Raw genomic sequence first — 15,834 nt, 5'->3', positions numbered from 1 at the left:
TTTTATTCGAGCGATTTTGTGCCACGTATCTTCTCCCCATATCTCTCCTTGGCAAAGTCTGTATTAAAATGGGCTCCCTGGCTTAAGCAATGATTAACTCTAGTGGACTTCACATTACTGTGAACGTCATCACCTTAATATTTTACATCTTGTCAGGCTTAGCGATGTGCATGTCCTTAAAACACAATTTCACAAGTACACGTAGCTCTCTAGAGTTTTTATATTCATAACATTTTGTCCTTATAATGTTTGGTCACGCTGTCCTTACGCCCTGGTACGAAGTATTCCTGCACAGGTTCACATTTACCCGAACAAGTTAAGTGATGATGGGGTCTTTTGTTGTCGTCACATTTTCCTTCTTGCGTGATTAATTACTTACTCGTCGTCGTTGTCAAATTGCTCACTCTGTGCAGGGTAACATTCACTTTGACGTCACACCATGCACCCTGGTGTTTGGGGAAATATCACACAAAGGGAGCATGGAGGGTTCTTAAACATTCACTTACCAAAGTAGTAGTGCGACACCACCCAGTAGACGGTTGTGAGGCAGACTGCTGCTGCTGTTGTCACACCACAAATAACAAAGAAAAAGTCCCAACACATTCATCCAAAAACAGATGTGGCCCTAAAAGGAAGAAAACATATCACAAGGCGACGTTTCAAACAATGGTCCTTCTTCATAGCACCTGTATACAACATCACGTAGCCGTGTACAACATATCATTACAAACAATATGATATCATCATCTCAGTGAGTACCTTAAAGGGATTGACTTGTTCATTCATATTTGTGCAACAACCAGATATATCTTATGGAGGGACACAACTGGAAAACACAGCAGAATATGAGTAACCGAGCGATAATGTTGGTCCATGCGAAGGATCTGGGTGGATTGTTGCATCGGCTGACTGAGGGATGGCGACAGCTTTCGAAGACCATCATCCAGCAGTGGATTGATCATGGCTGATGATGATATTTGCTGCGTTAGTCGTACAGTTTAAAGTCCATGTGGGGGTCGACTTAGTCCAGCATTCATCTGAAATCAACAAAATGAGCATAACTGTTGGAAAATAATAGTATTTGTCCAATAAAGAAACTGGCCTTCCACAGAAATATGGAATTTTCACCATTGGCTCAGGTCAGGCAATGAATATGAGTGCCACCCAACACTCGCATAATGAGCGAGACACTCGGCTTTAGCAGTAATCAATATTGTGCTGTGATTGTATTCCTTTTGGAGAGAGACAGCATCTTAAAATTCAAGGAAAAGTCGGAACATCTCCAGAGAATTAAACTTGTTTTTATAAAATATATTTTTTTATTCATATTTGTTCACGTAACATTGACTCGCATCGAAGGCGTTTTTTTTATCAGACTTGGCAACCCTCCTTGGCTGTGCCACATTGTGTCTAGATGCCTTGACCATATCCAGTGCAAATTATCCAAGGTTGTTTACGTTACAGAAGGTCCCAAACTAACAAAAACAACCTCTATGAATTGCTCCCACTCTTTAGTTTATCATTAGTTCCCATTGCATATAAACACAGTGTAATAAATTGCTAAGCTGGTTTTTTTTGTCCATGCACAGCCTAAACAATGCTCAGCGGTGCTTTTAAAACTTAAACATTGCTCGGCAGTAACCTTTAGCCCGAATACAAAGATCGGAGATGCATCATGGTGGCGTTGGCTTCAAATGTTTACACTTTAGCAGAGGGCTTGACTCGCAATCAGGGGTCGACCTTAGAGCTCAGTATCCCTCAAGGTCGATAAAATAAGCACCTTGTTTTTGGAAGTAAATAGCAGTCGTCGTTTAGACTCCCATCACAGCAATGTGGTAATTTTATACCACCAACTCTGGCCACCAGTGGAGATTACTACTGCCTGATACCTAATTGAGCAGGGAGAGAGTTGAGTTCTTATTCTCATCGCACATCTGCAGGGGCAGTAATGTGTGTGAATGCGGTATGGGCGTATGGCAGAAAAGCATCAGAGCCAGACTAGCGCATGACAGCTGTAGACATTTTTAGGGTTTCAATCGCAGTCAATTGGACCCTGAAAGAAAAACTGTAAAAAAAAATGTAATATCGTATGACACAAAAAGCAATCTCAGAAAGGTACAGCGTGTGCTGCGGTGCCAACATTAACGAAGTGCGTTCATTGTTTAAAGGTTACAGGATAGCATTTCAAATGTGTTATACCACAAAGCTGAGGCTGCCACTCTGCTTAACCTACCATAATGTGAGAACACCTTAGGAAATGACAATGCCACGGCCTCGCCGCACGCACACAACGGATGGCATTTGAGCACAAAGCAGAGTTGCCGCTCCACCAAAGTCTCATCATCCATCTCGGGTGACCCGTGCTCGGCTTTGGACGCACTGCGTCACGTTTTGACCTAAGGACTTCAGATGCGGGCCCAGCCGCGCTTGCCCAATAGCAGCAGCAGCAGCAGCCGCAGTGCCGTGTGGAGAGCCCCGCGCGTTGGCAAAAGCTGCTGCCTGTACACACGCCGATCGGTTCCCGTAAGCGCCAAGCGAATTTGGGTGTGGACCAAAATGCGTCGTGTGAAGCGGGCAATAGATAGATCCTGAACCTGTTGGTGGGGGGTTTTTTCCCCACATGTCAACGGTGGTGTGAGCTCTTAATGCACACCACGGGAAAGTGGTTGTTGATTTGCTTTTTTTGCGACTAATAAACTGCTGCTGGTACCAGCGCAGGTGTAAATGTAAAATGTTCTCGTTACGCAAACGGTTTGTAAGAACGTCTTGCTATTTACATTTTAGTGATGACTTTGTTTTTTATATTTAGGATTGAGAGTGCACCAATGTAATTATAAATAATGTTTGAAGTGGATCTCATCTTGGCTTCAGAGGTGTCTCTAACATTTATTTGAATAAGTAAGTTGCTTAAAACCTCACACTTTCATGCATCCCTTCCTCATTTATATAAATAAAGACCTTAATCTGTATGTATCTCTCAAAAACCTCTCGGGTACTTCCCGACAAGGTAGAAAGCTGAAATTTGGTACATAGGTAGCTTTTATGACAGAAACAACAACAAAAAATCAGAAAATCGAGATTTTTCATTTGAAGGCCCCCAAATCTCGATTTGAGTGCCCCATAAACATGTTTGTGCGTGTCATTCAGAAACCGTTCAAAATATAACACTGCAGTTTTTTCAACTGATAGAGCGTTAAACGGCAAATTACATTAAAGTGAGAACTAATGTTCTATATTTTATTGTTTTTGAGATATTTCTGATTAAACCGGTTTTGAACTAAGCAAATCCACATTTTTTTAATGTTTAAATCTAAATAATTCGAAAACGGTAAAAAAATTGGAGCTTCCGCTGATAGAGTATTAAGTTCATTCATTTTTGTTTTTTCTAATAAATAGATAAAAATGTAATCTTTAAATTGAGCAGTTTCCGATGGGTACGTCTTAAAATCTAATAAGTTGAATCAATTCGTCAATACATTTTTTGCGAAAAAATGCACATTTTTGGAGTAGTTATTCGTGTCTGATCGTAGATAAAAGTTGTAACAAATCATATTAGCTTAATTATATTTATTGAAAACTTTTGCCTGGGAAGACATTTAATTAACTCGTATTATATATTGGGAAACTCCACTCTGTGAATATTGAAGCGTGAAGCCTGCATGAACTCGCCTTTGTATTGTGTCATTAATATACTTGTTTATCCTAACACTATGTATGTATCATTAAACTGGATTTTATACTGAATAGCAACATACCCCGGTGTGCCTAAAGACAAACTTTTCAATAATTGTCTCTTACCAGCTTTGTCATCAATCGAAAACGATGTGATAATATAATATTTTTTTCCAGGATAGCCACACTCAATCATAGGATTCATTTTCAGGAGGGTCCTGCGTTGGGTTTTTATGTTAAGATGTTGTCAGCCAATGAATGAGTGTTTATACAAGTGGAAGGAAACCGGAGCACCTGGAGATAATCCTCAACACTTACCCCTTACAGATGGAAACAGGTGGTGATTATTCCATTTGCTGTACTGCCTTCCCCTGGCGAGCCAGGGTATGGCACCTTGATGCCACCAAGGAGGGAGTTTAGCAAAATTTGTGCAATCCACCAACCGATGCTGGATTACAGGCATGCGCCACCATTGCCCGGCAAAGAAGTAAAGATGTATGGACAGATGCATGCTGGGAATTATAGTGAGGCAGAAAGAAAGACTGGTGAATCGGAGAACAGAGTCGATAGAACTAATGTCAAGTTCGTGGGCTTGGACAGAACACATATTACTAGAAGGAATGTGGGCCAATTGAAGAGATGTGGTGATTGAATGGCAACTAAAGGAGGCAGTTTGCTCGAGACAATGACCACCTGTCCATTGGAGCATTGAGATAGATCAGCTTTTGTGCAGGAGCGAGATGGAGTGTGACATAGAGGGTTAATAAAGAACAGTGGAATTATGAGGAGCCCTTTATCCAGCAGTGGATAGATCATGGCTGGTGGCGAGATGTTAACTACCTTGCTAGTTATACAGGAGTGCGTGGGTTTGATCCTGACCCTGATGCTTGCTCTATATTTGGAGTTTGCATGTTCCCCCTGTGGTCGTGTCGATTTTTCTCTGGATCCTACATTTCTTCCCTCCACATTCAGAATATTTGGTTGCTATACATTTACACACGATAGGGTACTTCGTTGAGCTTATTATTTGTGGCCAGGTCGCTTCTGAAAAAGAGCTGTATTTGCCAGTGGGCCTTACGTGGTAAAATACATTAAAAAGTGTAGTTCGATGTTGATTCATATATCTCAAGGGCTTGCTGGCAATTGGAGAGTTGCAGTGTGGTCATAAGCTAGATATAAAAGTGTAAAGAGAAACAAATGAACTGCTCATTTTTATTCCAAAGCCATGATTATTCTACTTTCTGGATGGTGTGTGTGCGTGTGCGATACGCAGAAACTTGTGACGGAGAACATGGAAGTGCTCTCTCAGATGCGGACGAGCTTCGACAAGCCCGAGCAGATGGCATTGCTTTTCCGTCGGCTGACTTGTAAGTGTGACACCCCATCGCAGGGTTTCAGCGACTTGCCATCGTGAGGCCATTCACTGTGTTGGTGTGTACAATGCACATGCTCTTTCCCAGGAGCTTAGCTATTTCCATTTGCTGTCAGAAACCCAGCTTGTCAGACAGTGAAATGGAGGATGGGGTTAAGAACCATGGGCCTTTAATTTAGGACGAAAATCGACTGTGGAACCTTAATATCCAGATTAGCAACTGGAGCAAATGTTACCATCTAAAAAAAGTTAATATAGCAGCCAAGCTTTTAATGTTACAAATTGTCTAATTTAAACAAATTGCCAAAATCAGCTTTGCAGATCATGGTACTTTTTATCCGGATAATATTAAATATAAATTGTTTTCTCAAATGTATTTGTTCTTCCATAACCTGCTGTTAATGTTTCCATTTATGGATCCTGTTTACTTGTTTAAAAAATAGTAATTGTAACAAGTTGAAACGTGCATTCTACAGTGAATTTTGCACGTCATTATTAACATCTTTTTATGTTTGCGTATTAAAACATTTAAGCATCAACTAAAACAGACATTGCGGCTTGTATACGATCACTGGTTTATGTCACGTTACAACAGATCAAAGGAAATGTTCTGGATTTTTTCCATTTTGCTTTGTCCACGATTGGTACACAACTAAAGGAATCTGCCTGAGTTATATGTAAGTAAGATCTAGTGATTTTTCTTGCGTGGAAGAAAGATCTCCTGCCTTTCGTGTGCAAACAGCTTGGTGCCATGTTTATATTGGGTTTGAAAAATTTTGCTCTTGGAGTTCATGAACAATAGCTCTGGCATATGCTCAGATCTTAGATAATGTTGCCAATTTGCAGATAGCATTTTATATTTAAAGAACATCACATGACAGTAGTTGATGCACATGAGGGCCAATTGATCTTTTCGGGAAGAACATTTAGTTTTTTGCGTAGCTCTTTTTTTAATCGAAAGTGTTGCTGAACAGATTACCTTCCAACTCGCCATTACTGCTTTCTGAAATAACCTTTTTTGGGGATTTAACCTGAGCAGAGTCAGCCTATTGGCATACTTCCAACATTTTCAACATTCTGGCTATCATCACACCGTTTAAGCGATGGTAACTCCGTCGTCCGCATTTCTCGTTCTGCAATAGTTATAGACTGTAGTGGGGGATCAAAAACACCCCACTGCTTTCACATCTTGGTGAGTAAGGGTTCGCCATCTTGCATTCCTGTGTGAGGAGGTTAAGGAGTTTACAACTGACCTCTGAGTAACTGGAGTGCAGAAATTGAAAAAGATTGGAAGCCATTTTAAAAGTATAGCTGTCACAAAGGGGGTGGGGGGGCAATCAATGTCCCCGTTTTGATTGTATTGCAGTTGTATCCTGGTACACAACACTAAACTATCTTTATTTTAACAGGTAAGGCCCACTGAGCTACATAGCTCTTTTTCAGAAGTGTCCTGGCCACAAATGATAGCTCAACGAAGTGGCTTATCACTTGTAAAAACGCCAAAGAGCTTGCACATTCTAATGGCCATAAAAAAAAAAACTGTCTGCCAATTTAACGGAGGCTGATTGTATTACGCCGAGCAGATGTATGTAATTTTCCAATAAAGTGACTACATAAAGTGACTGCTAATATCAATGTAATGGATAGCACATTGAAAGTGGGGGGTGCGGGGGAGTTTAAAAAGTTAATTTTAATCAAATTATCTGAAACCACAAAAGACATGCTGAGAAAGAGTTTAGCCGAAAAGATGCTAAACAAAATATTGAATACACATAACGCTTTAAAACGATTAGGAATATTAATTAGCAAAAATACTCAGAACATGGCACAAACAGGTTTGAAGACGTCATAGCAAGCAATTGTTGTATAAAAGCACGATTGGCTATTCACAAAATGGTAACCTTAAGGGAGAAAGATGAAAAAATAATGCATGATAGAGATCAAATTATAAAATGAGTGCAGTAATTGTTATGCGGATCTATATAGCAAATAAAAAACATCTCAAGAATTTAAATGTTTTCAGATGAAGAGGAGGAAGTTACAGATGTCACATTTCAAGAAGTCTGCCCATCACAGTTTGCCCAATAGGAAAGCTCCTGGACCAGCTGGTATAACTGTAGAAATCATCAGAAGTGGGGCCATTTGTAGGAACAAAATTAGCAGACGTATTTAATAAATGTTTACACATAAATGAAATATAGTAAAGGCTCTCAAAGCTGGATTTGATACAGCCGGAAATCGGGGGTAAGCCGGAAAGGCTAGGAAAATAAGTAAATTTTAATAATGTGTACGAAAATTCTCCCGCAAATAAAACGCCGACAAGTATGATGATATCTCGGTGGGATTTTAACACCAATGCTACTGGCCTCAGTTAGGTTTGGCACTGTGACTGCATATGTCTGTATAATTCTCATTTTATGAAGATGCTTTGGGACTGTTAATACTCATAAAAGTCTGCATAAAGTTTTAACAAGTTAAGCGAAGTAAAAACTGTCCCTTAGCTCTTACTGATTTAGGATAACAACCGAGGTCAGATGTTCAGGTAGCAAGTAGGCAGGACAAATGAGAGTAATGTAAGAACCCCAGAGATTATTACATGACAATAATGGCTCATTGATAAGCTGTAGTGCATATGATCATCTACGAAATCATAAGTTGTATGTGGATGGCTATAGGGTCGTTTAAATGCGTGGAAGGGAACAGGGTCACGTTGAAGGGAGGGGAGGGCATGTGAGAATAATAGGAGTTTTGAAAGGGGAAAGCCCCAAATTGCATGGAAGGAGACTGCCACTCGATTTTGTCTTGGGCCCAACGTTGGCTTTCTGTGGGCCTGATTCGGGGTTATTTTACTGTAGGAATTTCTGAGCAATGAAATCGAAGCAATTACGCTCACCCTCTGTAAAATTTGGTGACTTTGGAGGCCTCCTTCCTTGTCGGCATCCTTCCTGAAGTGGCGTGGTTTGGATGAGCACTGGGCCAGCCCAGACAGTCGCAGGTAGACTGATAGAAAACTTTTTGTTACGCTCATGCAAACCAACTTCGCGTTCAGACTTTTCTTAAATGCCTCTGATTTCTCCTGCAGCTGTGGACAGCCTCCTCAAGCGGATGACCATTATTGGGATGATTCTTTCTTTTCGTGCCCTGGCACAGGAGGCTCTGAATGATGTAAGTGGTGCCATTGTATAATTTTACTAATCAAACCCACATTACCCGCATTACGGACTGCCCTATCCAACCCCGTGCTACTTTTTGCATGGAGCCACAAGCCACGCATATTCTGGGCACTGCTCGGTGATGCCACCGTGCAAGACTCAGCAAGGACACAAAATGCTCTTTTGCAATGTGTGCGACACTTATTATATTGCGCCATCGTCCACTGCCATGATGTTCCATCATGCGTGCCTGTAAATTTGGGTCCAATTAACTCGAGGTAAATGCTTCAGTGCTCATGCCCATGAGTGCAAATGAGAACATGGAGACCGCTAGGAGTGATTTTTAGCCAAAAACTTATATATTTTTTTAGTTCAGAGGGTCTGAGACAATGAGATTTGGAATTTTAAGCAGATGTGAATTTGAGGTGGCACAGTCATTAGCACGTGCCGCACTATGAACCCGGCGACCCGAGTTAAATTCCCAACCATGGCTAACATCAGTGGTAAGTGAAATCTTATCCATAACCGGCTAGTAGACTGTTCATCCTACGTGAACTAACCACGAAGAATGGTCAAATAAAAGCCCCATGACTGATACAGCATGGTGAGGCATTCATCAGTGATTTGGTAGAGTGCTACAAACTATAATTACTATGGATCTGGGATACTGTATACATATTAAAGAGATCATTAGTGGAAGTAGTCGTATAAATTAACACAATTTTGACGTTTCTAATTTATTGTGAAAGGTTGTAAGCTGTATACATTTTGCACTATCACGTTTTTGTCTTTCTCAGGTGTTGTCCAATCATATTCCATTTCTTTTGGGCTCCATAAAGGACTTTAAGGACCACATTCCTCGAGAGACGGACATCAAGGTATGAAATTATTTTCATGATCACCATTCAAATGAAATCACACCTGCAAATCAGTGTGTAATTATATCCAAAATTCCGGAGACTTTCCTGGGAAAACAAGCTTATTAATAATTAATTATTATTTATATACACCTAAGTCAAGTTATCTCCCTGCTCAATTGTGTATGGCAGTCATCTCCACATTTACAATCCTAAGACAGGATCCAGTCTCTGTTGTGACCCACTACTCGTCATTTACCACAAGATGGTGATCGTATTGACCTCGGATTCGACCACAGACCAGGATTTGCACTCGCAAACGTCCTGATGCATGGTTGGGCGCTTTGAACAAAAAGCAACAATGCAACAAAGCGTGACATTGTTCAACGTAACCTTGGTTCGCTTAATGCAATCACGATCGGCGACACCGCACATTAACAACGATGCAGGTTTGATAATTGGTTTTTTACCCTTCTATCTGGCAACAAAACGGACACCTTTTTTACAAGGAGTCATGTTTACATAGACCACAATACCTGCAGTCATAATGCAAACAAAAAACATAACTCTGATAATGTATGCACTGTCCTTGAAGTTGATTGGTCCACACCCGAGACAGCTTTCCTTAGAGCCTAGTCTCACATGGGTTGGACCAGATGACGCCAAAAGGCGCACAACTCAAAGACAATGCACCATCAGAGTATTAGAGCTCGGGGTAAGCATTTACACCATTGGAACCTCATTTGCCAGTAAAAATATGATCATTGTTTTTTTACCCTTCTATCTGGCAACAAAACTGACACCTTTTTTTACAAGGAGTCATGTTTACATAGACCACAATACCTGCAGTCATAATGTTTTTTGTTTGCATTATGACTGCAGTTATTGTGGTCTATGTAAACATGACTCCTTGTAAAAAAAAGGTGTCAGTTTTGTTGCCAGATAGAAGGGTAAAATAACCAATTATCATATTTTTACTGCCAAATGAGGTTCCAATGGTGTAAACGATGCAGGTATCGCCGACTAAGTTCGAATGACGCCGCACCCCTCCCCCTCCGCACCCAGGTGGCCATGAGTGTGTACGAGCTGTCGTCGGCAGCGGGCCTTGTGTGCGAGGTCGACCCAGCTCTGGTCATGGCGCTCTCCTCGCAGAAGGGAGGTGCGTCTCTCTCTCTCTTCGTTGATGTCGAGCGATAGACAAATGTTGAGTGAGGCTTTGTACTGCACTCTGTGGGAATCGCGGTGTAGAAGCCCCGGTGCAAGGAAGTTGATCCCACCCTCTGTATTCCCCCCCCCCCCACCCTACTCAGCCATCCCCTCACCCTGTCTACCCCCCTACTCACCCATCCCTAAGAAATATAGACTCAAAATGTACACAGGATGCATAAATGTGCACCGCAGGGATAGCCTAAATCTCTAAACAAGGCATGAACGGCACACACACTGATGCATGCGCACGTACATGAATGCATGCATGTGCACGTACATGCACACACGCTGTTTATCTGGTATGCACGGATACATTTGTGCAAGGGCACCATGAGCAGGCCGGTAATGATTCACCCCTTCCCAATTTGATTAAATTGCACAATTCGAGGTGACGATTCAATCAAAGAATCGGTTGTTATTTTTTTCTATATACGAATATATAATGGTGCATTCTAACACCCCCAGTGGCTGTATTGATTTGTATATATTGTATGTTACTACATAGAAGCAAAATGTGCTACAAACTCAACAACACTGATTCGAATGGTCAAGCAACCTCTTGTGATCAATGCAGTGTGAGGAGGTATTCGTCCAGCAATGTGCTATATTCACAAAGGGCTGTAAATTATGAATTGCCATGCTCAGCCGCGATCAATCCCGCATTTGTACTAACGGCACCGTCAAGCCACGACCATCTACAAAGATCTTGCAATCGAGCATTCCATCTCGGCAGCTGCAAATAAGCTGATTGCATCGCCGCATCTCCATACTCGACTCAATCTTGGGGAAATTCTCTCATTTGGCTTGGGTAATTGAATTATCATTATTTAAGCATATAAAACAATAATCTTTATTTATCCTGGAGAAATTCGATGAGCTATGAAGCTCTTTTTCACAAATGTCTTTTTCACATTTTAAGGTTAATAAGAGCTGAATTCTGCTCCTTCAAGATTTCTATTTAGATGACCATTTCTCTCCAAAGGACCAACAGTGATGACTGGCCCCTGCCATAGATAGCAATGCTGAATTCCCACCGCTGGCTTCAGGCCACCAAGCACGGAAAAGCATCACTCAATTCTCATTGCACCATGGACACACTTGACATAAATTCACTGGGAAAACAATGTGTTCAGGAACACACGCACACCCGCATCATGGTTCCTATCTGCACAACTCGCTTTTGTATTATGCCAAAAACATGTCCGACCAATGCAACGGAGCCGTGATAATGGAGGCGCTTTCTAAACAGCTGAGACGTGCGCCTTTGAAAATAATGCCGGGCTTATTTGTAAGTGAAACATTAAGTTATTCCTGCAAGACAACCGTGCCCAGAAAGTTATCTGCACGTGTGTGCTCGCGGGACTTTGCGTGAATGTGCATTGTGCTTGCGGTGAAGGGTGTGAATGACATTACTTTTGGAATTGCTCCTTCCACGTGGAGCAGCAAGGGGCGGTGTTCTGCTGAGTGCTTCAATAAGATGAGCTCTTAACAGATTGTAATGTCACGAGCAGCCTTCTTGACCGGCATAGCTGGTTCCACTTAATATTGGCAAATGTTTACGTAAATTGCCAAAGAAAAGAGCTCAGGATAAATGTGAGGAAAACAAAGAGTAATTAAACAATTCAAAGATAGTTGATGAAGGGATGCAACTGGAACACACATCAGAGTATGTACATCTCGAGCATGTATTGAAGGTGGACTGGGATCAAAGTGATTTAGGAGACGCGCGAGAGAACATGTTGAAATACTTTCAGAAAGTGGAACTTGATAATGAGGAGCAACAATGCAGTGTGCTTAAAGAATAATATTTTCAATTGGTACATATTTTCTGCTGTGACATGGACTGGAAACATAGACACCGCCAAAGAACTTGGAACAAAAAGTAGAAAAGGTACTCAAAGCGTTAAGAGAAGTGCGTGCCTGTAAATACACCGAGAGACAGAAACAAGAACACATGGATCAGACATCGTATACAAATCATAGACATTCTTATTGACTGTTAAAACAACAAAGTGAAGGGACTTGGGCTGGCTGCGTCACTACACAGGATGATGGCGAGTGGTCGAGACTGACGATGAAATGGTCAAGAAGAATACTGCCACCGAGTTGAGGCGATGGTGAGAACAGCTCAAGTGTTGGGAGCTGCATGGATTGTTGCATTGCTGGACCACGAGGGATCACGGTGACCTGGGGAGGCCTTCATCCAGCAGTGGATAGTTCTTGATGGGTGATGATAATCATTATGATTGACAGAATACAAGAAAAAACGGCTTGTAAAATGGCTGCTTCAAATTGTTGCAAAGAATTGAAAAGTTCAATTTCACGTATGCGATTTGAATATCTTGATAGTACAAAAAATATATCATGTAGTAATGTGCTCACACCCAACTAAATCAAAGGTAATTTTTTTGTATGCACGTATGTGCGTGTACTTTTAGCGATGGAAAAAAATAGTTTCTCACGAAATTTTGGAAAGATGAACTGGCAAAAAACACCATGACTAACAGTATAATGTGTTGCAGCTGATGGTTTGCAATCAATGGAGTTTGTGCGTATTCTATTGGAGTTTGTGATAAGAGCCTCTATGAAGTCCGATACTCATGTCACCATAAAGAATGCATGCATCTGCCATTGGCTGCTCAGTGTATTACACCAAATACAAACAGTCCAAATGAATATGGGTGTTGTTTAACAGTATGCCTTTGTGTCTATAAGTAAGAAAGTTAAGTCTATTTTTTTCATGCTTAATCTTCGGAGAGCTGCTGACGCAGAGTTTCTCTCGATAACATCTCCAAAGTTGCACATTAGGATAATCCACCCAGCTCAGTAACGGCTCTGCAAAAAAGTCCATATTGCAGATTTTAGTGCCTAACTGCTAGCAGATGTTGAGTTGGAAATTTTATAGTTGCAAAGAATAGTGGTATTGTGTGAGAATATTGCCACTCTTAATTTTCGAATGAGCAACCGTGATGTCTTCACTGTCTGTACTGTCTGTTACCTTTCAATTCCACGCAATGGTCTTAATACGCACTTTTACATTTCAACCTTCGTCGCGATCAAATCAGCAATCCAGACGCGGCCAAGTTAAATTTCTCAGGGGTATTTCCATTTTTTTCGTGACAATGCTGCCTTCACTATTGCCACCGCGATCGTCGTGTTCACGATGGCAACTCCTCGCAATGCTCGCATTGTAGATCGAGGGAGGTAGTTATTGATGCTGGCCTACGCTTGATCCCGCTCATGCTGCTGCTCGGGCTGCCGCTTTGTACGGAAGGCGCTTGGCGTCGTCTTGCGCAGTGCGCGCACCGCCCTCCTGCGGGAGCACTACATCAGCTGCGAGGGCGCCAGCTGCCCTGCTCCTCTGGCCTCTGTCCTACCAGCTTGGCTGGGAGGACGGTGGAAAACGCGCACGTCAGCAAATGTCGGAGAGCGCAGGCACGGGGGCATTTGCCGAACCGCCCGTTCTCTTGCCCGCTCGTTTGCTTCGCAAGCTCCCTCGCACGCTCGCTTACTCGCTCGCTCATGCGTTCATTTACCCACTATTTCAGTGGCGCGCTCACTCGTTCACCTGAGCACTAGTTTGTTGGTTCACACGCGCGCTTGCCCACTCATTCACTTCTGTCAACGTTCAATCACTTGTTCACTCGTGTAATGTTATCCCTCTCTTGCTCCCCTCAGTATCTTGGCTACGTAAAACACTCACGCTTGCTCATCTTTACTTGCTCACTCTTGGCACACCTGCAGTCTTGGGGTAGTTGGGTCTCTTTAATGTTACTCCACCAAGCTTCTGTTGAGGTTTTGCGTGACCCACTTGCGCATCCTAGCGTGCAGACATTTAGCTGAAAGTGTTTTTTCATGGTATCTATGTAAATTCAATGGCAACTGATGTGTTTTCACCTCGTGCCGCATGTTGTTCGGCATAGAACATCACAGGGAACAACACGTGGAAACAACTTAAAACCACATTGGAGAGGTAGATACAGCACAAGCGCAAATATGTGCTCAGCCATGTGAATGCGATCATAAATACAAAGGCTGGGATGTCGATAATTTGTTGAGGGAGCAGTCACGTGCTCAAATCCTGGCCACGGTCGACTTGGGGCCCCATCCTCTCCATTATTCCAGGCAGAGTAACAAGAGCACGGCTCGGTGAGATGGCACTGTGTGGCGGGAAGTTGACAGCGTGAATCCTCAAAGAAGGCTGGTCCTTGCCAAAGGAATGTGGAAATGTTTATTTCACCTTGCCAGCCCCTGTTTGAGCAAGGGGGATAATTTGACGTTTAAAGTAATAAACCACCTATTCTATGTATAAGTGCCGCCAATGGAAAATGTATTGTGAAGTCAATGTCAAGTGAAAAACCATTATTTGTTTTGTTAAATAGTTTTCGAGCAGATGTTCCTCTGATGTGGTTATAGGAAAGGCTCTAGCACAATGCTTACAAGTTCAGTGACCTATTCTTAACTTCAGAAAGTCTTCTTTTTGTACACACTATATTGTGCCAAACTAATAAGATAACTGATATGGTTAAATACTCGGAATAACGTAGGATGTGTTTTCAGTTAATTTATTCATATGTGGTGATTCGTGTTCCAAGTATTCGGGGAAAAAAACACTCGTGTTAGTTTGCCAAGATGAGATTGCCAAACACAACTGAAGCCTTTCCCTGAGACGAGTGTCAGGTTTGCCTGTTCCTGAACCCCTTGCATTGGGGCACGCCAGATACCAGCAAGCGCCACGCCGCTTTCACCCCAGCGCCACGATCGGCCGTGCGAGCCCGGCCGATTTTTTTTCTCTCCAGCGTTTCTAACCCCTTGACCTGAAGGAAATTGAAGGTGTAGCCTCGCATCATGGTTAAATACAGTACGTGGTGGTCCAGATGTCTTGTGACCCCCCCCCCCCCCCCATTTAATTTTCTAAAACTTACTATTTGGTTTCAGTAAGGTTTATTTAAAACATAAATGAATGTGCAAAGGAAAACCATGTAAGGGGTCAATTAATTGGGAGGGGTGGGGAGCTTTACAAGACATCTGGACCACCCTGTACACTACAACCATGACCCCTCCTTGCTGTTCTTTGTGAGCCCCTTCGGCCTTCATCCTTCAAAGCTTCTCACAAACCGTCGAGAGGGCGCGCTGGCTGCACCGCAAGCAGTGGCATAGCGGCTGGTGTGCCGTGGTCTGTTTGCAGAGGCCTGGGTTAGATTCCTGTGTGGTGCGCAACACCAGTAGCGATAGATTGTTGCACCTTGTCTGGGCCTCCGAAAGGTCAACGCATCTGGTGTGGCATTATTCAGTGATCGCTGAGGAGACAAAGACTGTCTTCTGAATATACCACTCTGTCTGCTTTCCAAATTTCACAGGTGCTCCCTAAAATCGGTTGTCCTGACAGCGTATAAAGCTAAATGGGGATCGTTGTCTTTTGTGTGTGTGTGTGTACACATAATAGATCTAACAGTTGGTCCTGGTTTGTCCATTTTCGCCGATGCCAAAATACCAGTCTTCAAACTAATAACCCTTATATCTTTGCATATAAACTGAAATCTAAGTAAATGCATCACTTTCTGCATTGTAT

General features: G+C 42.3%; 1 protein-coding gene across 1 annotated transcript in view; it reads left to right on the top strand.

Moving 5' to 3' along the window:
- The window catches only part of NCKAP1 (NCK associated protein 1), a 124,633-nt gene that overhangs the window by 97,314 nt on the left and 11,485 nt on the right, over positions 1 to 15,834 (top strand). The window contains exons 24-27 of the mRNA XM_061557018.1: positions 4,946 to 5,039; positions 8,127 to 8,209; positions 8,994 to 9,074; positions 10,119 to 10,212. Of these exons, the coding sequence (XP_061413002.1) occupies positions 4,946 to 5,039; positions 8,127 to 8,209; positions 8,994 to 9,074; positions 10,119 to 10,212 (352 nt within the window). The remainder of the gene's footprint in view (positions 1 to 4,945; positions 5,040 to 8,126; positions 8,210 to 8,993; positions 9,075 to 10,118; positions 10,213 to 15,834) is intronic.

The sequence above is a fragment of the Lethenteron reissneri genome, chromosome 23 (assembly GCF_015708825.2).
Source record: "Lethenteron reissneri isolate LAM-NWPU_2019-01 chromosome 23, ASM1570882v1, whole genome shotgun sequence".
Taxonomy (NCBI): Eukaryota; Metazoa; Chordata; class Hyperoartia; order Petromyzontiformes; family Petromyzontidae; genus Lethenteron; species Lethenteron reissneri.
The sequence above is the reverse complement of the archived record's forward strand: the minus strand, read 5'-3'. Positions and strand labels throughout refer to the sequence as shown.